We start from the raw sequence: 26,099 nt of genomic DNA on the forward strand, positions 1-26,099 counted from the left end.
ACATCACTCAAGGTTCAGCTTAACGGGCACATACTCTCTAGAAAGCCTTTCACGACCCTTCCTCCATAGTCCCTTATCATTTTCTTAGAACTTCTATTTATCATATATTTGATTCTGCAGTGCATTATATTTAGTTATTATGTGTCAATCTGCCAAACTAGATTATAAACCACTTGAGAATAGGTAGCTTATTTTATTTGTTCTGTGCTCTTTACTAGGAAGCCATTTCTTAATGTTAGCATTATTTCCCATCTGGAGGGGCTGAGAATTCTCAAAATCGTTAAGTCCCAGCTCATTAGTCTTAGTTTAGTTCATGTATCTTCTTTCTCAACTTAAGATAAGTGGCAAGAAGAAATCAGAAAGCACTTTCAACCCTTTCTCTGGAAATCTCCTTAGTTAGATCACCTGGTTTGTTAAACATCTCTTTAATTGGGCTTTTAAGTCTCTGCGTTCTAGCTCACTGAGCTGCTGACCAGACGCTCTTCCCCATCTGGGTTTCTCCATAGGGCTGCTCATGACACAGCTGGCTTTCTCAAAAACACAGTTTCCCAGAAAGAGAAGGAGCAACCAAGATAAATGCTTTAGTGTCTTTTATAACCTAATATCCAAAGAGACATACCATCACTTCCGCTATATTCTATGGACTGCACCAACCAATCCTGGTAAAGAGTGAGAGGCGACTATATGAAGGTGTGACTACCAAGAGGCAGGGATCATTGGTATTTTGGAGGCTGGCTACAACCAAATGTAATGATAATGTCACTATCATTTTATATATGATAATTATGACTATATATATGTTCCTATCAGTTATAGAGTATCCTCATAGTCCTCCTTTACTAAAGCTGTTCTACACAAATTCCAAAATGTTTTATGCATAAGGAATTTCTCACCTCAAATACTATGCTTCTGTTTGACTTTTTAAAAAGTATTAAAAACAATATCAGGGTGAAATCTTGAGGTCATAGACTATTTAGGAGCCTATGTTTCTTACATTATTTTTCTCAACCATAGTAAGCATTGGAAGTTTGCAAATATAAATAGCATGTCACATTTTTTTTTCTTCGACAAAATTAAGTGTTAATGGCTCCAATCTGATTTGCCTATAAAGGCAAAGTCTACTATAATGTCCAAGGTTTCCACTTCCTGGAAGGACATTGTTTTTCCCCATCTGTGATATTGTTGAACATCTACATATATATGCATTCTTTGACACACATATGCACACAGTCACCCACAGCACATGCATGTGTGAATTATATGTAAATCAGTGACACTTTAGAAGAATGAAGTAGGCCGTTTCCCTGCCTAGCAGCAGTGATTGGTTGCCAGGGAAACGATGCCCAAGGTAGACCTTTCAGAAAATGCTAATGTTAATATATCTTCATTGGAAGAGTTCATGTATTAATCCGAAATGAGAAGAACTTTAATAACAAAGCAATGCAAATATCCTAGGAATAAAAGCTGTCTGCTTGTATCAAACAAATCCAATTTATTATCTCTTTTATCCCAACCTTGACTGAACTGAACATCACTCTTCCCTGAACTCAGCAATCAGTGAATAGGTAGCCAGTTTGTTAAAATTAATATGAGATTTCATCTTTAATTAGCATATGCATAGACTTAATTTCTGCTTCATTAAATACTGCATTTCTGCTTCATTAAATACTGCACAGGGTCAAGACTGATTTCCACAGTTCTCTGACTCCATAGATTATTTCTCGAATGCTTTTCTGCTTTGGATGGCCTCTACCAGCATCTCCAACCCGAGTTAGTAATAACTTAGCTTCCTGAAGCCACAATTAGTTGGAAAATAGATTAAAGCAATACTTGCCTTGTCAACAGTCTTTTTTAAAAAAATCACAATGTGTTATTTAGTCTATGCATATAAAAATATATGTTAATTATAGCATATGACTATTTTAAAGGTATAAAATATTTCTTTGAAAATAAAAATCATCCATGAGGTCATTAGGTAGACACAAACATTATTAATTTTTTCTATGTACTCCTCTTTATTATTTTTACATATACCATTTAGAATAAAAGTTTCAAAAAATTATTTTTCATTTTTTTCTACCAAGTAACTTATACAATCATAGGATATTAGAGTTGGAAAGAACATTTCTACCATATCATACACTAAACTGTCCCCATACCATCTTTATCCAGTTTTTAAAATTAATTTATTTATTTTTTAAATCCTTACCTGAGGATATTTTTTCCATTGATTTCCAGAGAAAGAGTGGAAGAGAGGGAGGGGAGAGAGAGAGAGAAAGAGAGAGAGAGAAGAACATCTATGTGAGAGAGACTCATCCATTGGTTGCCTCCCGTATGCCCCCTATCTGGGCTGGAAAACCTGCAACCAAGGTATTTGCCCTTGACCGAGAATCGAACCTGCAAACCTTTGGTCCACAGGTCAACTCTCTAACCGCTGAGCAACCAGCCAGGGCTTCTTTATCTAGTTTTATAATTTTTCCCCTCAAAAGTTAATTAGATAGATGGTTAATGTTAACGAAAATGACTTTTTAATAGTGAAACGTTAACTACTTCTGATAATGCTGTCTTAAATTATATAAAAATATTTATTGATCATCTTTGGTTTTTTATTGATTATTCACTCCAGTATATCTCATACTTTAAGCCAAATAAACTAGTGTTTGAATAACAACTAACATTTGCTAAATATTTGCTACAGAATACCCTTTTATATTTATTGTTGTTTCAAATGGAGTCTCTTTAAACATTAAGCAATTGAAATGTAAATTTACTTACTAATTTTGATTATTCAAGTTACTGACATGTTTTTAATGTCGATCAGCCTTATATCAGTGGAGCCTTGCTATTGTGTGCAGTTCACCATCACTGAACTGACATGCTCTGTTAGAAAGTAGTGAATGACTATGGGACTCAACTGCACAGTTAGAATTACTTACACTCAAATAAATTTTGCGTGTAGAGAAAGTCAGAAATATAATCATCTGGCACCCTCAGGTACAAAACTGCCAACATATCATTCTAGTTAGTGTTTCCATATAGGAATTGTTTTTGGATGTTGGCTTAAAAGTACAAAGTCAAGCATTACATGTTTTTTTAGGGCAATTGTCCTCTAATCTTATTAAGATTATTTATCTTAATTTTCAATACTTGGAGATGTTGTTTAAAATAAAGATTTCTGGGTTCTATCCCCAGCAATTCTGATAAGTCCGGAGTCTGCATTTTGAACAGCCTTTGTCCTCCCTGTCCCCCTTGCAATTCTCATGGAAGTAGTCCATTGGCATCTCATTATATGGAACACTGCTCTAGGGATTTAATATAATTTATGCAACTCCTTAATCTAAATTACTAACTAGAAATATTTGGGGACACAGAGGTGTAGGGCAGAAAGTAAAGGGTAAAGACTTCTAATACAATGGGGGATATATAATTCTGTTGAACAGCTTCTTAGTCAAGAAAACAACAGTTTTCACAGGCTCTTCTAATAAATCATATGATTGTCACAAATCCTGGAAGAACCTAAAATTACCCAGCTGGTAGCCAGCCAACCTCATACTTTGTCTTTCTTTATAAAGTCAAGAGGATATTTCTGTAAAAAAAATATCTCATAATTCTAGGTATAAAGGATAGGCTGAGAGGAGTGGGTTAGTCCATGCATTTTTAAACATGGGATGAGGTGCGGGGGAAGAGTGGTAAAGGCCTCTTAAAAAAACAAACACAAAAACAAACAACTGGTAGAAATGAGAAACAAGGTTATTTTCCATCAACTGGGCTTCAGGATATAATCAGTCAGGAAACAGGTCACACTTAGGTAATTTGTGAAGTGATCAAAATAGGTTGTGTCATGGGCAAGGGCATTCCTGAAGGGAGTCTCTCACACACATTTGTGTCTTTCTACAATGCCAGGTTTATTAAGGGAAACCTCACCAATAAGCCAATAGAGTCACCCGCAGGTTATACATGGAGGAAGAGGAGCCTACCTGATAAAAGTGAGCAGAATGAACCTCCAGCACAAAGTCCCAGTCACTGGGGTGTTAGCAGGTGGAAAGGTGGACATTGGCCTCAAGCTTGGCGCTGTAGTGGCAGATCTTGTCCGGTGGAGTGGAAGTCCAGCAGAGCTCTGAGCATGCCCCGTGGGATGGCCAACCTTAAGTGTTGGATGGTTAAAGCTCTGAGTTTTTATAGCTCTTCACAAGAGGTAAAGGTCCCATCATATCGGTGTCCAGATAGAGTCCTTATCCATGTGTCCAGACTTGTGCTTTTGGGTGTTCAGATCCCTCCTGGGAGCATTTCTGTTATACCCCATTACCTCAGTCTTGACATAGCACTTGATGTTATTGCCATGGCTGACAGTGACTCCATATTGGACTGTCAAAGGTGTCCAGAAAGTCTGTCCTGCTCTTGCTCTGTTCAGGTGGTTTACAAAGGTTTGGGCAGGATGTGGGGAAACCACAAGAGCAATACAGTTCTCTAGGGATCATGGATGGGGCCAGCAGGAGGCCTATGAGCTCAAGGCCGAAGGGACAGAGGAAGGGAGCAGTTGTGGAGAACTCTATGGAGGGAATGATTAACAAGAGCTGCAACCATCAGTAGTCACAGTTCTTGTCGGCCCTAGATCACAGTGCCATCCCTAGGCAAATCTCTGGGAGGGTGGACCCTTCTGAAAGAAATCCTGGTCCTTCTGCCTTCCCATCTTCTGGTTGCCTCCTCTTGCCAGATTAACCAGGAGCCAGAGACTCCTGCGTAGAGTCTATATGAACCAATCTTCCAGGACAGCAAGGTAGAGAAGGTAGAGTGAATGGGGTCAGGGAGTGGGGGTTGGAGGCAAATGAAAAATATCCTGTCCAGGATAGAAACCTTAATTTTGAATCTAACCTTTATGCTTCTTATGAAAATTCAGCAACTCACAAAATTCTGAGACTCGGTCTTTTTATTAAAATGATTTCATAATAAAAAGTTGGATAATAAATACTGTGGAAAAGGAGGTATAACACATCATCCAGGGGCTAATGAGACAAGTTTGTGTAAAACTATATGTATATTAAATTCAATATGATAATTTTTATCTTATTAGTATATTTATTTGGTGTTTATTTTTATAATTGCCATTTTTATTTATATCTTCCATATTATTTTATATTGGGCTGTTTATTTACTCTGCTTTTCATGTGTGTTTTTTTCTTTTTATTCTCTGCCTATTAATTGATTAATGAGCGTTCTCCAATCTCCATTTTTCTTCTATTGGAAGAAAATTTTCTATTTTTATTAAATAGTTACCATGGAAAGTATCACATATTTACTTGTCTGTTGAAAAGCAGAACTAAATAGAACCCCAATGCTTCAGCTCCAATCACTCTCTGCCTTACTATATGTTGTATACAGCCATGAAACCATCCCCACAGTCAAAATAGATATATTCCTCACCCTCCAAAAGTTTGCTAGTGCCTCTTTGTAATTTCCCCTTCCTTATTGTTAGGTCCTTGCCAAAAGAAGCCAGGCCAAGAGACGTTGTGAGAGTTTAAGAAATGTTATTACATTCCCTCACAGTGGGCTGAGACCAGTGTGTCAGTGTCAGTCCCGAGGGGGTGGTTAGGTTCTCTTATATAGGGTAGAAGTATGCAATATAGGGTCAGGGAGATTCATGAGTCAGTCAAGGGAAGAGAGTGCAGAGGGTGGTCAAGCAAAGGGGAATTCATCTTATCTGGCTTCTGCAGGTGCCAGCCATTTGCTCCAAGCTATGGGAAAAGGCTTATAACAATACTAGAGGCCCGGTGCATGAATTCATGCACCAGTGGGGTCCCTCGGTCTGGCCTGTGGGATCGGACTGAAACTGGCTCTTTGACATCCTCTGAGGGGTCCCGGATTGTGAGAGGGCGCAGGCCAGGCCGAGGGATCCCACCGGTGCACAATCGGGGTTGGGGAGGGACATGGGAGGTTGGCCAGCTGGGGAAGGACCATAGGAGGGCTCCAGGGCGTATCCAGCCCATCTCGCTCAGTCCCAATTGGCCGGACCCCAGCAGCAAGCTAACCTACCAGTCAGAGCGTCTGCCCCCTGGTAGTCAGTGCACGTATAAGCGATTGGTCGACCAGTAGACTCTCTGCCCTCTGGTGCTCAGTGCGCATCATAGCGAGCGGTTGAGCAGCCTTAGCATATCATTAGATATTAAGCTTTGATTGGTTGAATGGATGACCGGATGACCGGACATTTAACATACTTGGCTTTTATTATATAGGATACATTTTAGAAAACATGTCCAAGCAGGAGAGAGTAAGGGTAGTTCATCCTCACACTTATCCTGCTCTTTCCCCATCCACAGGCAACCACTGATATGCTTTCTGTCACATAGATCAATTTGAAATTTTTTAGAATTTTATATAAATTAAAACATACTCCTTTTGGGGGGCCAGCTTTTTAAATTCAGCATAATTATTGTATATATCAATAGTTCTCTGTGATATACCAGTTTGTTTATCCATTTGATGCAGGCATTCCTGGGTCAGGGACAGGAGAGTCCAAGATCCACTGTGGGTTCTTGACTTTACACAAGAAAGAGTTCAAATGTGAGCCAGCATAGAGTTTAAAGTGAAAGTGAGTTTATTAGTGAAGCAGTGAGACAGAGAACAGGCTACTCCATAGAAAGAGTAGCCTCCCTTAAGCAGAATTTACTTCCTTTATTGAGGTTCATTTAATTGGGTATTCAGTAAGGGAGAGGAATATTCAGGATTTTCCTGGGAAAGGATTAGAGATTTCTCAGAGGCTTTCCATTTCTATCATGGTGGCATGGGGTGTGTTGTTTACCACACTGGTGTATTATAATGAAGCAAGGGGTTACCTTTAGGTGAAATGAGTTGCCATGTGGGACCCAGCTGCTCTCTGCCTGTTCTTAGCCATATTTCTGGTGGGTATGTGGTCTTACTTCTTGACAGTTCCTGTAACTTTTATGGAATGTGTTTGTTCTGCCACATATTCATCTGTTGACGGGCATTTGTGTTGTTTTAAATTTGAGGCCATTTGATTGTTATAAAGTTCTTTTCTACTCAATGATTATAAAAAATAGCCAAGATCTAGCCAGTTTGGCTCAATAGATAGAGCCTGTGGACTGAAGGGTCCCAGGTTCAATTCCAGTCAAGGGCACATGCCTGTGTTGTGGGCTTGATCCCCAGGAACGGGTGGGGGGGGGCTCGTGCAGGAGACAGCGAATCAATGATTCTCTCTCATCACTGATGTTTCTAACTCTCTCTCCTCCCTTCCTCTCTGAAATCAATAAAAAACATATATTAAAAAAAAAAATAGCCAAAATGTTTTTCTAGTACTGTTAGGGTTTCATATTTTTACATTTAAATTTTAATCTACCTTGATTTTATTTGGGGAATAAAATATACTAATTAAGATGGGCCTAATTAAATTTTTCTGAAAAGTCCATTATGACAATATTACATATTTTATACATACTAGAGGGCTGGTGCACGACATTCGTGTATGGGTGGAGGAGCGGGGGGCCTTAGCCTGGCCTGCACCCTCTCGCAGTCCAACCCCTTGCTCCACTGCCCGCCACCAACCATGAGCCTGGCTTCTGGCTGAGCAGCGCTCCTCCTGTGGGAACGCACTGACCACCAGGAGGCAGCTCCTGTGTTAAGCATCTGCTCCCCGGTGGTCAGTGTGCGTCATAGCGACTGGTCATTCCGCATATTTGGGTTTTATTATATAGGATTATAGTATTCTTTGCACTAATTTGATGCATGATCTTTTTATATATTAAATTCTTATATTTGAATTTTTTGAAGTTCTATATTGTATACCATTGTATACCATTGAACTCTTATCTATTCCTAAATTAGTACTACATTGGTTTAAATATATTGTTGTAAAACAGATTAGTATCTGGCAATTATACTCTTTACACTCTTGTTTAAATCTTTCTTAATTACTTTCAAATTTTTATTCATCCAGTTAAATTTCAGAACAGTCTTATTAATGTATAAGAGATAAATCCCTTTGGAATTTTGGTTGGAATTTATGATATTGTTATTTATATAAGAAATATATATTTAGCCTTTATGCCAAGAGCTTCTAAAACCCTTAGAATTTCCTAAGTAATGAGTGATAAAATGTCTTTTTTTATGTTAAGGGAACATTTGGAATGCAACTGAGGCTTGGGGTTGGTTTCCTGGAGAACCAACCATGTGACTGGAGGGTGGGAACTTTCTATCCTTTAGAAGGGTTTGAGTAGAGGAGTGGGAGGAGAGAAAAAGCAAGGAGAGTAGGAGGATACCTAGTCTAAATTGATGAGAAGTGATTTTAGGGGAAATCTATGGGATTTCTGATGAATTGAAAGTTGCCATGCAGCTGATATCCAGAGTGTTCTAGCACCCTAGAAAAGGGATGAACTCCAGCATAACATATATGCTGATTGTGAAATAGGAATTTTTAGGGGTGAAATAGGCAGGTTTAGGAAATTTTAAAAATTAAGGGTCCATGGAAAAAACACAGGGCTACAGAGCAGAGGTTACATTTCCATAGACAAGGGAACTGGAAGAAGGTACATTTCTATAACACAAGGGAGCCAGGGCAGTTGCATTTCCATAAGACAAGGGAGAGGGAACAGCTAGTTTCCATAAAAAGGCCTACCAGGTATATTTACAAAATAAAGAAGGAGGAAGAAAGCCAGAGGGAATGGGAGAACAATGAGGGAGGAGGGCCTCACATGTCCCAAGTGATGTTTGACTTTTGAGCTCTGGAGTTGCTATAGTGACCAAACCAAAGGGAATATTGACCCATCAGAGGGGATATCAAGACACAGGAACTGCAGCCTTTATAAAATAGAAAAAAAGGAACTTGGTGGGACTCTTTCCCCCTCCCCACATGGCAGTCTGTGCTGTGAGATTCTTTCCCCTTCCCCACGTGGGAGTCTGTACTTGTTCTTCAGTAAGTTTCTACCTTTGCTATACTATCTTCCATCTGTAGATTCATTCTTTGATTCCGATGGACAAAGAATCCGGGGAACCATCCTGCCCAGGGGGACACAATGTGTTCCAGTGCAAAAATCCCATATCAAATGTAGAAAGTTTCTCTTCTTCATGTGACTGTCAACTCAGTTACATAGATAGTATGGTATCACATTATGTGATTGAATTTTAACATATTTAGTTTGCTACTTATCAACTAAAATATTCAAGCATATTGATTAGATGACAAGATATCACTGACATTCAAAACCACTGTACAGAGGCCATTGTTCCTCAGCAGGCCATACAATGGTGCTGAGAGCAGAAATAGTGAAGTACATGTGCTTTGATCAGAAAGTAGAGAAGCTATGAAAATGATTCACAGGGCACCTGACCTGATCTGGGTTTGTATATTTAAACTTTTTACTGCAACCCACAGTAAAAAATACATTTTATTCATGTTAGGCAAAATGATTCTGGGTATTAAAGTGACAGAGCCGTCTTAGGAAGCAAACCAGTTCACCCTGGGAGAAATGGGCCCCTATCACCTGAAGGGAATATTCTTTTTTTTTTTTTTTCTGCTAACCATTTGCCTTTTTTTTTTTTTTTTACTCTTTATTGTTGAAAGTATTACATAGGTCCTCCCCCCCCCTTTTTAAATATTTTTTTTATTGATTTCAAAGAAGAAGTGAGAAATAGAAACATCAGTAATGAGAGAGAATCATTAATTGGCTGCCTCCTGCACTCCCTCTACTGGGGATCAAGCCCACAACCCAGGCATGTGCCCTGACCAGGAATTGAACCATGACCTCCTGGTTCATAGGTCGACACTCAACCACTGAACCACACCAGCTAGGCTGAAGGGAATATTCTGGCATGGATAAGTGGGCCCCTTGACTTGTTTACTGCTTTGGATTATATAGCTTTAACAATCACATGACACTTGGCTGATGGAATTCTGGAGTTGCCAGCCTCTTTTTTCCATTTCTCGGATAAAAATGAAATTTGTCCGAAGGACTTAGGACTCATGACAAAGATGTGAAGTGAAACAAAAGTTTCACCAACCAGATAAATCTTTACTTAATTTGTTGTTTCTGATGGTTTTTATTCTAGTTAACCTTTTGATAGCAGTCACATCCTTTTGAATTAATCTCTTGAACCAATAATCTGTAATAATAAAAGGGTAATATGTTAATTAGACTGATGTCATTCCGGACATCCTTCCTGACGAAGCCGGGGAAGGAGGAGGAGGAGCCAGCCCGGGTCCAGGGTGCCTGTGGGCAGCCAGGGGAAGGAAAGCCTACTCTTGCACGAATTTTCGTGCATCGGGCCTCTAGTAAATTATAACCTTCAATTTAAAAAATATGGGTTTGGGAAGTTTAGGAAAATTTCTCTGAATCTAAGTGGCTGTGTTTTTGCTTAAGCTCTTCATGTGTGGGTAGCACCATTTGCTAGTTGATAGCACTTTTGTATTATCTAATTTAGGAAGAAATTATACTTGGCAGTTAAGTTTAGATTTAAGATTGCATATATTACATATTTATTCCCAGAAGTTCTAAACTTATAATTTGTTATTTATTGTCTGTAATTTTCTCAGGACCATGTGTTCTTCAAGGCAAGGAAGTTAAATTTACTTACCTTCATATTCCCTAAGATGATGTATTATGCCGAGTAACTGCTAAAAACTATTTTGTAGTCCAATTAAAGTAATGACTAAGTAATGGATATGTCATGTGTTTAAACTGAATAATAGAACTCCAGAACCTTGAAATCTCAAGATTTTAAAAATTAGTTTTGCTATCTTATATAAATTGAGTTTTCAAAATGATTTTATTTTCCTTATAGTATAACTTTTGTGTTTTTTTGTACTTTGCAATTTCCATGTGTTTTTATATCACATTATCACAATTGAAATTAGAATAGCCCAATTAAGTACACATTCCCATTTCTGTTGAGCTAAAATTCAAACCTGATAGCTCAGTTTAATAAGAGAGACATCATGATCTGAGTCTCATCTGTGTCTATAGATTCTCCTCATTGTCTACCACCCAAATTACTCACTAGCTATATCAGTTACCTGTGATTTCCCCTAATTCATGGTATTTTAAAAACTCCATACCTTTGTAGGCATTGTTCTCTCTGACTGAAGTGCCATCCACCCTCCTGCCCAATCCTCAACTTTGCCTGGATAATTTCTACCTCTCTCCATGTCTCTACTTCCCGGCAGTGTCTAGCAAAAGTGGAATGAGACCAGTCTGGAGGATATTAGAGTAACCAGTAAAGATAAGTGAATGAATAAATGAACAAATGAGGAAAGCAGAGCTAAAAGCCATGTGCCACCCCTTGGAATGTATGACTAACCAATGTAATAATCTTTCTGCCATGAACAGGGTCTCTCTTGTGATACCTCCATGTCAAAGGTCCCGCTATGCCACCTACTTTGATGTTGCTGTTCTTCGCTGCCTACTCCAGCCCCACTGGTCTGAGGAAGGCACTCAGTGGTCTCTGATGTATTATCTACAAAGGCTGAGACACATGTTGGAAGAGAAGCCAGAAAAGCTCCCAGAGCCAGATATTCCCCTCCTGCCCAGACCCAGGAGCAGCTCAATGGTGGCAGCAGCCCCCTCACTGGTGAACACCCACAAAACCCAAGTAAGAGAGACTTGGTTCATTGTCATTTGAATCAATAACTGTGGTTATAACAAATTCTCTTTTTCTTTTGTGTATCCAGCTCCTACTTATTCCAGCGCTGAATATTTGGCTGGTGGGTTACTGTGATGCTGCTAACCTTTCTCTTCCATCTTTTACTATTGGACCCCTTGGCTGCTCTTTAGCATTTAATTTCCCATTCAAAGAAGTGCTATCTGAATGCCTTTTTCCCACACTAATCTAGAGTAAGCCTCTGTTGATCCAAAATAATGGAAAATTGGGTCTTAGATAATCAAAGCACTACTTAATAGAGAGTTCACACATATAATATGTTGATTACCAATATCATAAAATGCATGATGCTAGAGTTTTACTTATGATTTAACCTCTTTTCCACATTTCAAAAGTATCTAGTGCCTCCGCGTCATCATTAGGAATATTGTTTTTTGATATATAGTCTTGCTCTTTATTATAGACTGGAGGCCCGGTGCACGGATTCATGCTTGGGTGGGGTCCCTCAGCCTGGCCTGTGGGGATCGGGCAGAAATCAGCTCTCCAACATCCCCCAAGGGGTCCTGGATTGCGAGAGGGTGGTTCTCAGGTGATGCACCCCAGAATCAGGCTCCCTCCTCTCTGGTTCCGGGTGCATCACCCGAGAACCGCAGCTGCCAAGTCACCGTAGTTCGGCAGCTCCTGCATTGAGCGTCTTCCCCCTGGTGGTCATTGCGCATCATAGCTACTGGTCGGAAGGTCAAACAGTCAGACGGTCGCCTAGGCTTTTATATATATATATATATATATGTGTGTGTGTGTGTGTGTGTGTGTGTGTGTGTGTATGTGTGTGTGTGTATATACATATATATATGTATATATATATGTATATACACACACACACACATATATATAGATAGATAGATAGATAGATAGATAGATGATTGGAGTAATAAACTGACTGAATGTATTGATGGGATGACATCCCCTGAAAATCACTTTTTGATAAATTAATGTCCTTATATCAGCTTGAACACTTATTCTCCCCCTCTTTCTCATCCACATCATGTATTGAATATGTAAAGAAAAATGTGACTAGCGGTGTGTTCCAGTTATTTGGGTTTACTTAAATGTGAATTGGCTGTCTGAAAAAACATCTGCATATTCTGAAAATAAGCATGAGCAATATATCAGGGAGAAAAGGAAATAAATTCTGTTTTAGTAGTAGCTGATTATGCACAAAGTAAATATCTCTTTTGGTGAATCGCTGAATAGAAAGCCACTTTTTTTTTTAATAAGAAGAGAAAAAGATACCTATCCCATCCCTATTTTCTTAGCTTTCCTGAATCTGGAGATTGATAGTCTCACTATTGAAAACTCCAAATAGAGGTTACAATTAATATGAAATACTAGTGACCCAGTGCACGAAATTCATGCAAATTAAAAGGGGATTAATTAGAGGAAATAATTTAATATTGCTATTTGCCCTTTCTCTATAATAGAAGTGTCAGAGATGAAAGAAAATTAGTAAAATGTTTATGAAAACCTTCCTCCTGTCAGAGTCTGGGGCTCACCCCGGGACCCAGAGTCAAGTCCCCGCCCACCCACATGCGTCTCAAAATCACATGAGACCCAGACCTGGCCTCCCACCCCCATTGGGCTAGATCCAGACCCGGCCAGTCCCACCCTTGTCAAGCCCTGCCAGGCAGGGGTGTAACCTCAGGTCCCCTGGCCTGGCGCCAGGACGGGAGCCGTGGCCTGAGGTTCCCCAGCCCAGATCAGGGCAGGGGGCATGCCTTGAGGTCCTCTGTCAAGCCCTGCCAGGTGGGGGACACGGCCTGAGATCCCCTGTCAAGCCCCACTGGGTGGGGGGCATGGCCTGAGGTCCCCCGTCAAGCCCCGCCAGGCGGGAGGGCACAGCCTCAGGTCCCCTGGCCCAGCACTGGGAGAGGGCCGCAGCCTCAGGTCCTCCATCAAGCACCACTGGCAGGGAGATGCAGCCTCAGGTCCCCCGTCAAGCCCTGCTAGGCGGGGGCGCAGCCTGAGTTCTCCCAACCCAGCACTGAGGGTGCACCTTGAGGTCCTTCGTCAAGCCCCACTGGGTGGGGGGCATGACCTGAGGTCCCCTGTCAAGCCCAGCCAAGCAGGGGGCACAACCTCAAGTCCCCTGGCCCAGTGCTGGGGCCGGGGGCGCAGCCTGAGGTCCCCTGTCAAGCCCCGCTGGGTGGGGGGTGCGGTCTGAGGTCCCCCGGCCTGGTTCCAGAGTGGAGGGCGCAGCCCGAAGTCCCCTGTCAAGCCCCACCTGGTGGGGGGCATGGCCTGAGGTCCCCGGCTCTGGCACTGGGGCGGGGGGTGCAGCCTGAGGTCCCCTAGCCCAGCACCAGACGGGAAGCGCACCTTGATGTCCCCTGTCAAGCCCTGATGGGTGGGAGGCGGGCCTGAGGTCCCCTGTCAAGCCCTGCCGGATGGGAGGCGCAGCCTGAGATCCTCTGTCAAGCCCTGCTGGGTGGAGGACACAGCCTGAGGTCCCCTGTCAAGCCCCATGGAGGCAGAGGAGGGCTTAGCCTCAGGTCCCTGCTTATTGCTCGTTAAAACTCCTCATGGGAACTTGGCCTCAGCTGTGGGTGCAGCCATCTTTGTGATGGAGTGATGGTCAATTAGCATATTCTCTCTTTATTAGATAGGATATCTCCTCAGTAGCAGGATTTGGATTCTGAAAGTCTGGATACAAGTTAAATATGTCATAAATATCAACACAGTAGACATATTTCTACTAAACATACACTGAGTGTCCAGATTATTGTGATCTCTGAATGCATAATTATCTGGCCACTCAGTGTGTGTGTGTGTGTGTGTGTGTGTGTGTGTGTGTGTGTGTGTATTAGAGGCCTGGTGCATGAATTCGTGCATAGGTGTGGTCCGGCCAGCCTGGCCAGGTGGAGGGGACATGGGTGGTTGGCCGGCCTGCCTGCTGGTTGAACTCCTGGTCGAGGGGACAATTTGCATATTAGCCTTTTATTATATAGGATATACACTGAGTGGCCAGATTATTATGCGTTCAGAGATCGTAATAATCTGGCCACTCAGTGTATATCTCAGTAAGAAAGTATCCTATATAATAAAACCCTAATGTGCAAATCGACCAAGCGGCGGGACGACCGGTCACTATGATGCACACTGACCACCAGGGGGCAGATGCTCAACACAGGAGCTGCCCCTGGTGGTCAGTGCGCTCCCACATGGGGAGGGCCGCTCAGCCAGAAGCCAGGCTTATGACTGGTGAGAGCAGCAGCGTGGTGTGAGCCTCTCCTGCCTCTGCTGCAGGTGGGTGGTAAGGAGTGAGGGGTCCTGGACTGCGAGAGGGACCCTCCCTCCCCCCACAGTGCACGATTTTCTTGCACCGGTCCTCTACTTCAGATATAAAGCCCTAAGTCATTAGTCATTAAGTCTACCTTTGTTATCTATTAAGGATCTCACCATGAAGTGTAATGAAGAGGAGAAATCTCTCAGTCCTGAGGCCTTTTCCAAGGTGTCCTTGACCAATCTTCGTAGGTCTGCAGTCCCAGATCTTTCTTCTGACCTTGGCATGAACATTTTTAAGAAGGTGAGTAGAGCCACTTACCCTTTTGATATTTTGGTAATAAAAAAAAATCATTAGGACACAAGGTGCTTTGATCATGCTGCTGTAAGGGTGGGGTGGGAAAGGACCCCACAAACGAAAGTCATCTCCCAGTTTAACCAGTTAACTGCCATGCGTCCAAAACGGAAACCACCCCCACATGCCACGATATTTTGAATTTAATTTAAAAAATCATCTGACACTGGAGTTGAATAAAGGATGTCATCTTCTTCTTGTGAGGTGCTTGGTTCAATTCTTTATCTAATGCCATTTATGGGGATTGAATTTTATTTGCACAATATAATATATTACAATTCTACAGAAATATCAAAAGCGAGCGCGAAATAAAAAAGTCATCACGAAAAGCCTCAAAAACACTAAATTTTGTTGATGCTCCAAAGACAAAATCTGTAAAAAAAATAATGAAGAATACACACCATGTTTACCATTTTAGGCGTGAAATTCATGATAACACAAACAAATCTCAAGTGTGGCAGTGTTTATCTCTCGCGCGTCTGAGTGGCAGCCTTATCTATCGATATTGGAATTTCTTCCATATGCGCTGGAATATTTACGAATTTAAGTTACCATAATTTTCTTTACAAACCCAGAGATGTCACTAACAAGTCTAATTTTAAAACTGGGCGGCCAGAGTTGATAAGCAAGGTTTGCAGCTCTAGATGTGCCTGGCGTGTGGGGAAGGTCCACCACTTGCGTCTATAGACGTTGATGGCCTACAAAGGGTCAACACTGGCTTGCAGCGTGACCTCTGTGTGCACACTGATGTGGCTAGTCCAGGGACCACCCTTTGAGAAAAACTCCTCTAACCAACCCATCAAAACCCCCAGGGAACAGGCTACCTTTTGCTCATTCCTTTCCCTCTTTAAACACATGTGAAAATTTCTCCCATCTCTATCCCATGATATTCAGTGACTCTCTGGGTCTCCTCTTCCTGCAACATTTACTACATTTTATTGCAGGTCAGGGAACCTTTTGGGGAGCAAACTGTAAGCTCTCCTTTGCCCTGTGCCTAACCCTTCACCTCTCACCCTCGTAGTTCAAGAGTCGCAAAGAAGACCGGGAGAGGAAAGGCTCCATCCCGTTGCACCACACGGGGAAGAGGAGGCCGCGGAGAATGGGAGTGCCCTTCCTGCTTCACGAGGACCACCTGGATGTGTCCCCCACCCGCAGCACCTTCTCCTTCGGAAGCTTCTCTGCGCTTGGAGAAGACAGGCGAGGCGTTGAGAAAGGCGGCTGGCAGACCACCATTCTAGGTGACCGCAAGGACCTCCCAACGTAGGGCAGAGCTTGAGTAACCCATTTAGGAATCTGGATCTAGGTCTCGGGCAAATCTGGATCTTCCTTGAACAGATTAGTCAAGAAATTTGGGCCCAAACGTGAGTACCCTGTACAAAAGAATGCTGTGTCTTCACAGCCAAAGAAATGTAGAGAATTGAATTAATTATTCAGGAATCTTCTATAATTAGACAGGTAATGGCCCCATTTCTTAAATATTCTAGACATGGAAACATGGCCTTGGAGGGTACTGTGCTTTAGTTTTCTTTGTGAATCCAAAGACAGACTGTTATTTAATTTGACTGCTAAGAAGGAAAGAGTAAAGAAAAGAAACATTTTTCTTTCTGGCCGGCATATTAAGAAGGCCAGCTTCAAGTTAAGAGCTGACAGCTAGCTGGGGCCCACAGATGGTGTCTGACATTTGGCTTAGATCGGGGTTGACCTTATCACAGGCAGCTTCGTCAACGATCTTGACTCTGACTGTTCCCAAGGCAAGTTCAAGTCCTGCTATTTGACTGTGCCTTACGTGCTTCCTAATACCCCCTCACTCTCACTGCTGTCCTTTCAAAAGACAAAATCTCAACAGAGTGTCTTGCAGTTTTGAAAACCCTCTTGTGATATTCTTGTCCATCTCAGGGAAATTTACCCGGCGGGGCAGCTCTGATGCAGCCACAGAGATGGAGAGCTTGAGCGCCAAGCACTCACACTCTCATCACACCCTGGTGAGTGACCTGCCGGACCACTCCAACAGCCACGGAGAAAACACCTTCAAGGAAGGTGGGTCGGAGGCTGCGCCCGCAGGCGGGAGTTCAGGTTCCTTTTCCTGTTTCCTGTTTTTACTCCATGTTTCCATTTCATTGTAATCCGGCTCCTTGTGCTTTCTGAAAATGTGCATTCATGTATAATATTGCTTGGTAATTTACTTGTGAGCCATTCTCAAAATTTCCTTAGTGGCAAGGGCTATTGACAGCACACCAGGAACCCCATATGTCTCAGAGGAAAAGCAAGGGCAAGCCATTCATCTTTGTTTTCAGTGATCATGGACCCACAGGGCTAGATGAGACTTAGAGGACAGTTAGATACCAGACTTCATTCCCCTCTATGATGTCCCTCTGAAGGGTTTGGCACCTGCAGCAGGAGGGAAGTCACTGCCTTCTGAAGTCACCAGTCCCTTTTTCAGACAGCTTCCACTTCAGATAAATGCATTATGTGCTTTACATGAGCAAACGTGTCTCTGGGTGACATTCGAGACGGGTTCTATGCTCTCAGCCTATGAGCATAAATTAATCCCTCTTTTCCCTAGATTGTACTTCAAGTATTTGATTACATCTATTTTTTTAATATATTTTTATTGACTTCAGAGAGGAAGGGGGAGGTAGAGAGAGAAATATCAATGATGAGAGAGAATCATTGATTGGCTCCCTCTTGCACGCCCCCGACTGGGGATCGAACCTGCAACCTGGTCATGTGCCCTTGACTAGAATCGAACCCGGGATCCTTCACTCTACAGGCTGACGCTCTATCCACTGACCCAAACCAGCTAGGGCTGATGACATCTATTAGTGACCATCAGAGTTTTATGTCCCATTTCTCTAAAGAAAAGGAGAAAAAATAATCCTTGTTTGTTGTTGCTCAAATATACTAGATAAAACCAAATATTTAAACAGCTACAAAGTAGGGAAATACTCCAAGTAAACTAGTTTAACTATAGTAATAGGGTCTGTTATTTAATAGTGGGTAAAATCCACCTTCTAGACAAAAGTTAAGTTCTATCCTGGGTTTTAAGAAAGCTAGCTGGAATTCACATTTTTCTATAACCTTCATTATTTGTCAGACATTCATAACATAGCCTTAACACCTGCAGCATTCTGTGGGAATTGAGAATAGCTCTTTGACTATCATTGAAACATCTGTAAAAGCTACAGCTGTGATTGTGGACACATTTCAAATAATAGTGTAAGTGTCTAATGTGATGTCCCAGATTAATATGGAGAAAACTAAGACATTGCTTTCCTTTTATTAGTGAGATCCCAGATCTCCACGATCACAGTTGCAACCTTCAATACCACGCTGGCATCATTCAACGTAGGCTACGCAGACTTTTTCAACGAGCACATGAGGAAGCTCTGCAACCAGGTCCCTATCCCAGAGATGCCGCATGAACCCCTGGCCTGTGCGAACCTGCCGCGAAGCCTCACGGACTCCTGCATAAACTACAGCTACTTGGAGGACACAGAACATATTGATGGGACCAATAACTTCGTTCACAAAAATGGCATGCTTGATCTTTCTGTAAGGAGCAAGGATTTTTCTTACTGAAGCTTGAAGGATACTGATTCTTTGGTTCAGTTTTTACTATGTTGTGTAAAGTGGGCATATGAATCCTTAGAAATGTTGAACTTTCAAGTGAAAAAAGAAATCCATATAAAAAATTTCACAAATGTGATAACCCTCCCAGATGCACCTTCCCCTTTTTTTTCAAGAATTACTTTATATTTGACCTCATCTCAGAATATTTCTAACCCAAAAACATTAGTGAATCCTGAATACACATATATAAATATGCATAAATGTAGTGTGTCTGCTAAGTCCCTTTTTTCCAGAAGGAGAGTAAGAAATTCTCAGTTTATATTTTTTTCTTATAAAAGCAACATGACTATAAACTTCCTGTGTAGCAGGGGAAAATGAACAGAAGTCCAATAAAATATTTAAACTTGCATTCTCAAGGATGCCTGTCTTGATTATAATTATTAGCACAATGGAAGGGTTGTTATATTTTACAATTATATTTCACAAAATTTTTTATTTCACATTAGGGAACTGGATCAGCAAACAATTTAAGACATTAAAATAAAATAAAATTTAAAAATGAAAACATTTTGTATTTAAAATTGAAATGTAAATAATGATACAGTTGTGAATGTGCAAATGTTCCTCTATTATGTGCATAAGGAAGTCATTTTTTCTTTATCCATTATTGGTGGAGAGTGAAAGGCAGAGAATTAAAATACTTTGATTTAAAAAGCAATTGAACAAGTTTCCTTTTGGACAAATGCTCTCCCATTAATTCATTATACTTCACTATCCCCATTAACTGTCTAGTTTGGGAATACTTAAGTGATATAATACACATATGCATTTTTAATTCATTGAGTGTTTTGTACTCTATGTTAAGCACATAAACAAGACCCCAAACCAACTTAGAAATATCTGAATTATTTATACTCAAATGCATAGAACATCCTAAAAGAAGCTGATTAAATAGAATAGCTGAATCTATATAGGAAGAGATAATCCAAGTAATTTAATCAGCCTCTGTTTATTTTTGTCTTTCCCCAGGTGGTTCTTAAGGCTGTTTATCTTGTCCTTAACCATGACATCAGTTCTCGAATCTGTGATGTGGCACTAAACATTGTTGAATGCTTGCTTCAACTTGGTGTGGTGCCCTGTATAGAAAAGAACAGAAAGAAGAGTGAAAACAAGGAAAATGAGACTGTGGAAAAAAGACCAAGTGAGGGAACTTTCCAGTTCAAAGGAGTATCTGGAAGTTCCTGTGGATTTGGGGGCCCTTCAGTTAGTGGAGCTGGAGATGGTGGAGGAGAAGAAGGAGGAAGTGGAGATGGAGGAGGTGGAGGAGGTGATGGAGGAGGAGGTGGAGGAGGTGGAGGTGGCCCTTATGAGAAGAAGGATAAGAACCAAGATAAGGTATGACTGAACTACCTTCTGTGTCCTAAGGAACTTTCTAGTGTGTGTTTCTCAGCAATTTGTTGACTCAGAACAACAACTGGTACCTAGAGCAAGAGACTGTTAAATCTAGAAATCTCTTCATTAGGTCTTCAGCAGGCATCAGTGGAAAGAGATAAAGCTGTATTCTAAATTCAAAAACCATTGCCATCCAAGCAGTGTTAGACCTAATTTCCTGGTCATGTTATTTTGGCAAAAGAACATCTCAGATACACTATCTGGCCATAATTCTCAGTCTGCCACCAAGGATAGCCTCTTTCTCAAGACTCTCAGGGTCTGACCTAATTAAGCATTATTCTAGTCTCCTCAGACTACCATAATATCATAGATTAGGTGGCTTAAGCAACAGGAATTTATTTTTCACAGTTCTGGAGACTGGGAAGTCCAAGATCAAGGTGCAAACAAGGTGTTTCATTCTGAGGCCTTTTCTCTTGGTTTGTAGATGACCACCCTCTTGCTGTGTGCTCACATGTCCTATATTTAATGCATGTGCATTAAAAATATTTTTTTCTCCATCTCTTTCCAGTCCCACTGGGTGTATGTTTAATGTGAATTTGTCATCTGTATTTCTTCATCTATTATTTACTCCTATCTTCCCAATATTCTTGGACTGTGATCCAAATATTTATTTCCCAATATTCTTGGGTTCCTGAACTTTTTCTTCAGGATTTTCTTCTCCTGATATATATATAATTTTCCAATTTTAATAGTATGTTCTGGTACTTAAGGTTTTCAGCTTCTTAGCTCCTCATACATCACTGATGAATATCCAAGAATCCTCAGAGTTTACTTTAGGTAAAAATTATCTAAAGGATGGTACAGTTCACAAGAGATTTTATCTTGGACCCTGAAACCTAAGAGATCATTCAGTCAGCAGTTATGTAAGAATTAGCAACCAAATACAATCTGTAAGGACCAAATTTATAAACACAGCAAACAGTGAGATGCTTATTAAGTTCCATTTTTTAACCTATCAATTTAGGCTGGTCACTAAAAGAGATAATAGATGGTGGTGTGTCCATTACAATATTCAAGGGGGAAAAAGAAAGAAAAAAATGTTAAAAAAAAAAGACAAAATTTTCATAAGCTTTTATCAGTAAAATGTAGATATTTCAACTAAATTGATGAGGGTTTTGCTATATATCCTAAGGATCTCTGAGGTTCATTAATAGTATTATGTATTTGTTTTTAGTTTTAATTTTTACCCAATTAATATTTTCATTTAATTTCTTATTTTTTATTTTTTTAAATCCTCACCTGAGGATATTTCCCACTGATTTTTAGAAAGAGTGGAAGAGAGAGGGAAAGACAGAGATAAATATCAATGTGAGAGAAACTCATCAATTGGTTGCCTCCTGCACAAACCCTGACCAGGGCCTGGACTGGAAAGGAGCCTGAAACCCAGGTCCATGCCCTTGACTGGAATCAAACCTTCAGGCCTATGTTCTATGCACTGAGCCAAACCAGCTGGGGCTAATTTCTTATTGAAGACCTGCAGGTCTCTGTCCTATTTAAAAATCTAGATATTATACTAGATATTTGATAATATAAGTGCTATTTTGATTAGTATGGAAATTTTTAAAGTCAGATTAAGTGGTCTCAAAAAAAAAAGACACCAAGATATACATGTTTTGTACTTAGTTCTGCAAAATAGTATTCTTTTTAAGTACAAAGAATTTATAAAATAAAATATGATTGTAGGTCTTGTGTGTCATACAGGTTTGTTCTTTCCCAAATCCATCTGTTACTTTCAATGACATCAGAGGGTTTATCTAATTTTTCAACCTGGTAAATACCAGCAACAAGGGGAATTTATTATATTCAGAAAGGAAGATCTAATTTCTATCTCTCTGTTTGTCACTGACTCATATTGAGAGCTTGAAATGTTATTTAATATCTGTCCTGATCTTTGCCTGTAGCTGGATCCATCTTTCTGAATGTCACCTGTGAGAGAAACCTAAATCCCAAGGAAATATAAAAGTCAAAACAAATACAAACTTAAATAAATATTTACAAAGAGCTTTTGGAACTAGGGTTTTATTTTAAAGGAACATATAATAATTCCAAAATGTGCCTTAACCAATCTTCAAATCAGTCTTTACCCAAGGTGACCTTTTCTGAGGCACCAGTTGTGCAGTGTGTGTACTACATAAAGGCTCTTGGCTAAAGGGGTTGGTCAGTAAGGACTGAAATCCAGTCCAAGCTTTGCTCACTGAGCTGTTCACCCAAAGCCTTCATCCAGTAAGAGGGCTCACTTTTCCCTGATTCATCCACCCAGAGGAGAGTCTTCTAATTTGCACCAAGTTGCTCCAAAGGATAGCAGTACCCTAGAAATAGCAATTAACATTTGTTTTGCAATTATTCTGTGCCTTACATGTTTTGACTCATTTAATTCTCACAACTCTATGAGAGAGGTATTGTTATGATTTCCAGGTTGTAGGGTACAAAGTAGTTACATAGATGGCCCAAGGTTATGGAGCTAAGATTTGAATCCAAACTGAAACATGTCTGAATTGGTATATATAAATATAAGAATGAGTGAATGAATGAACAAATGAACAGATAGATGTCTACTGGTAAGTTTGAATCTTCCATTTGCAACCATCTAAGCTGCAGAGTTCTCAGTAAACAGACTCAGACATGGAGGTGTGTCTGCAGGAGGTTTCCTGGGGTGTCTTCTCCGAATCAATATCTGTGAGATGTAAAAGAAGCAGGATGGGGCAGAGAGAGAAGTTATTACACATGAAGCTCTGGAGCTGGGATGGCTCCTCAAAGTAGACCCCAGGTGAAGTAAGGGATCCCACCTTTATATTCCCCACCCTCTTTATTTCCTTGACTATCCACTGAAAGCAGATTGCTTCCAGGAAGAGAGCATAACCTTGGGTGAATCTTCTCTCTTTAGCTAGGGGCAGTGCCTAGAGAGGAGTTCAGCTCAGCGAATGAATGCTTCAGTCCTAAAAGGGGCATCTCTGGCATCTCTGGGGTCCAGCCCCATACACTACATCAGCCTATAGATTAGAAAAGTAGGACCGACTACATAACATGAGGGGAGGAGAAAGTCTACTACTTTATGGCACATGATGCTAGGTAACCTTCGATCCCTTTCATACCTTACACATCTGAGTATGTGTATGGCCCCAAAGTTTATGTATACACCTGATTATATGACTATGGAAGAGCCCATCACTTGTCTATTAATTTATTCTGCACAGTCAACCAATGAAGTAGGAATGGAAGCTATTAGGATCTTCAGTTCACAGGACAGAAAACTAAAGCACACAGAGATGAGTAAATTTATCTAGCAAGATATGCAGTTAAGAAACAGGAGATGGAATCTCAGGTCCATGGCGTATACGCTGACAGCAGACTGTAGCCAGAAGTCAGGAAGATTGAAGCCTCCCGAAGGTAATCGCACTCACTCCCACACTGGAGTCTGTGTCATTCCTTAGCAATGGCATCCTTATGCTTCTTTGGAAATATTTCAAGGAAATTCATTTTTCTGAAAGCTATGTTTTCCATTGACAAGAAGGATTAAATGGGGTAAAAGAAAGGATGATAGCTCTCATAATTCATGCAGGAAGGCTTCCTCTTTAGCTTCAAAGGACAAATCAAGCATTTACAAATTTCTTTATATTATCACTTTCCTTATGCATGGGTAACAATGTAGTGAAAGTATAAAATTAGAAAATTTTTTTTAAAATCTCAGAAATTGTCATGTGATTTCTATGTTCCAGCCTTTGGTCAGTGTCAGAAATTTAGCAATAATTCTTGCTTGGTGGTACGATCAGGCAATAATTCTTGCCTGCTGATGAGGGTAGCTTCTGGGAAAATCTATTTGCCTTTATCACTGATAGTCCACACTGCCTCTCTCTAGCAGTTTTCCTAATAGTCTGTCAAGGATACAAAAGCATATCTTTGAATAAATAAGTCTCCAGCTGGCAGGTGTGGCTCAGTGATTGAGCTAGACCCATGATCCAGGAGATCATAGTTCAATTCCCTGTCAGGGCATATGCCTGGGTTTTAGGCTTGATCCCCAGTAGGGGGCGTGCAGGAGGCAGCTGATCAATGATCCTCTCTTATCGTTGATATTTCTATCACTCCCTCTCCCTTCCTCAATCTGAAATCAATAAAAACATATTTTTAAAAAAGAAGTCTCGCCCTAACCGGTTTGGCTCAGTGGATAGAGGGTCGGACTGTGGACTGAAGGGTCCCAGGTTCGATTCCGGTCAAGGGCATGTACCTTGGTTGCAGGCACATCCTCAGTGGGGGGTGTGCGGGAGGCAGCTGATTGATGTTTCTCTCTCATCGATGTTTCTGACTATCCCTCTCCTTTCCTCTCTGTAAAAAAATCAGTAAAATATATATATTTTTTTAAAAAGAAGTCTCCATTCATATCCTTAGGGCAGTGGTCAGCAAACTCATTAGTCAACAGAGCGGCAAACCATGGCTCGCAAGCCGCATGTGGCTCGCAAGCCGTGGTTTGCCGACCACTGAATTAGGGTATGCAAAAATGCATAGATATTTTTCTTTTAAATCAATCATGATCTAGGTTTTAGAAAAATTAGCTTGCTTGCTGAGCCCTTGACAATGTTATTTTGCAAATTTGCAGGTGCTCACTATAAAACAAATTAACTTGGCTTAATCATAAAATAAAATCTTGGTAGCAAAAGGACCTTAATGACTAAGTAAACATACTTCTGTTTCTTTCTTGTCCGTGGGTACCAGGATGAAATTATACCTGTAAGCAACCATAGGCTTGCTCTAACCATGCTCATCAAAATAGTGAAGTCTTTGGGATGCGCCTATGGTTGTGGAGAAGGACACCGGGGGCTCTCTGGAGATCGTCTGAGACACCAGGTATTCCGAGAGAATGTAAGAGAATTAAAGTAGATTCCATTTCTTCTCCCTCATGCCTCCCTCCAACATGGGAATGAGTCCTTTGACAATGAGGGTCAGTGTTCCCTGAAAAACATTGTATTTCATAGGGGTAATTAATGCTGTCTTGGGGAAGGAGGTTTCCCACAAGATATCTCAAAACATCTAAAACCCAGGCCCAGGAAAGTTTAATTGGGAAAACAGTTCTGCCTCCTGCCTAGGGCAGCCCAACTCCTTGTTGGTGAAAGAGTATATAATTGGAATGTGTGCACTCTAGTTTGGAAGAACTTTGCAATGATGAATACATTTAGCAAGCTTCCAATGGTCTGTGACAAATGGCGTTTTAATCACACCTGCCTGGGTACTATTTTTATTTAAGAAAAGGAGTCAAAGTTTAGGACTAAATTTGTTGTTCTTACATGGATATGGAAAATGGCCCTTATTGGGACAAAAGAGGACTGTAAAAGTAGCCAGTCATGTTCTGGCTACTTTGTTTGAGAATGAGCCTTGACTTCTGTTGGAGATGATGTCCCTTTGAACTGTGTGAAACTTGAAACTCTGCACTTGGGCTTGCACAGCGTGATTCTGTAATGGAACATGGTCTCATACCAGCTCATTTTCATTTGCTTCGGCTGATTATTTTCTCCTTCACACTTGAGTGACAACCCATCACCATAGCAAGTCTAAGCTGGGACTGTTGCCTCAAATGTATATTTGAATTGAAATCATAAGAAAATATTTGCCTAAAATAAGAGTTTGATATGCATTTGAGTCTAGGAAACCACTTGGCATATCTTGCAGAGTTTTAGGATCATGTCAAAATCTAATGCCAGCCCTTTTGAACTTGGTATTAGGTTTTGCTGTGAAATGTTCACACAGTATTAGCATGCTGTGTTTCTTTTGTAATTCATCATCTACCTATCTATCCATGTAAATATCATTTCGTTTATATTCTATTATGTTGTTTATGTTAGTTTATTAT

General features: G+C 40.7%; 1 protein-coding gene across 17 annotated transcripts in view; it reads left to right on the top strand.

The window, feature by feature from the left end:
* The window catches only part of UNC80 (unc-80 homolog, NALCN channel complex subunit), a 184,465-nt gene that overhangs the window by 20,552 nt on the left and 137,814 nt on the right, over positions 1-26,099 (top strand). For 9 of the 17 annotated variants that reach the window (XM_080670869.1, XM_080670885.1, XM_080670873.1 and 6 more), the window contains exons 8-14: positions 11,334-11,595; positions 15,053-15,187; positions 16,260-16,476; positions 17,135-17,311; positions 18,522-18,790; positions 19,838-20,203; positions 24,968-25,114. In XM_080670869.1, coding sequence (XP_080526995.1) covers positions 11,334-11,595; positions 15,053-15,187; positions 16,260-16,476; positions 17,135-17,311; positions 18,522-18,790; positions 19,838-20,203; positions 24,968-25,114 — 1,573 coding nt within the window. The remainder of the gene's footprint in view (positions 1-11,333; positions 11,596-15,052; positions 15,188-16,259; positions 16,477-17,134; positions 17,312-18,521; positions 18,791-19,837; positions 20,204-24,967; positions 25,115-26,099) is intronic. The other 8 variants (XM_080670881.1, XM_080670875.1, XM_080670876.1 and 5 more) reach the window with 3 other exon arrangements.

The sequence above is a fragment of the Plecotus auritus genome (genome assembly GCF_963455305.1).
Source record: "Plecotus auritus genome assembly, chromosome: 5".
NCBI classification, from domain to species: Eukaryota; Metazoa; Chordata; class Mammalia; order Chiroptera; family Vespertilionidae; genus Plecotus; species Plecotus auritus.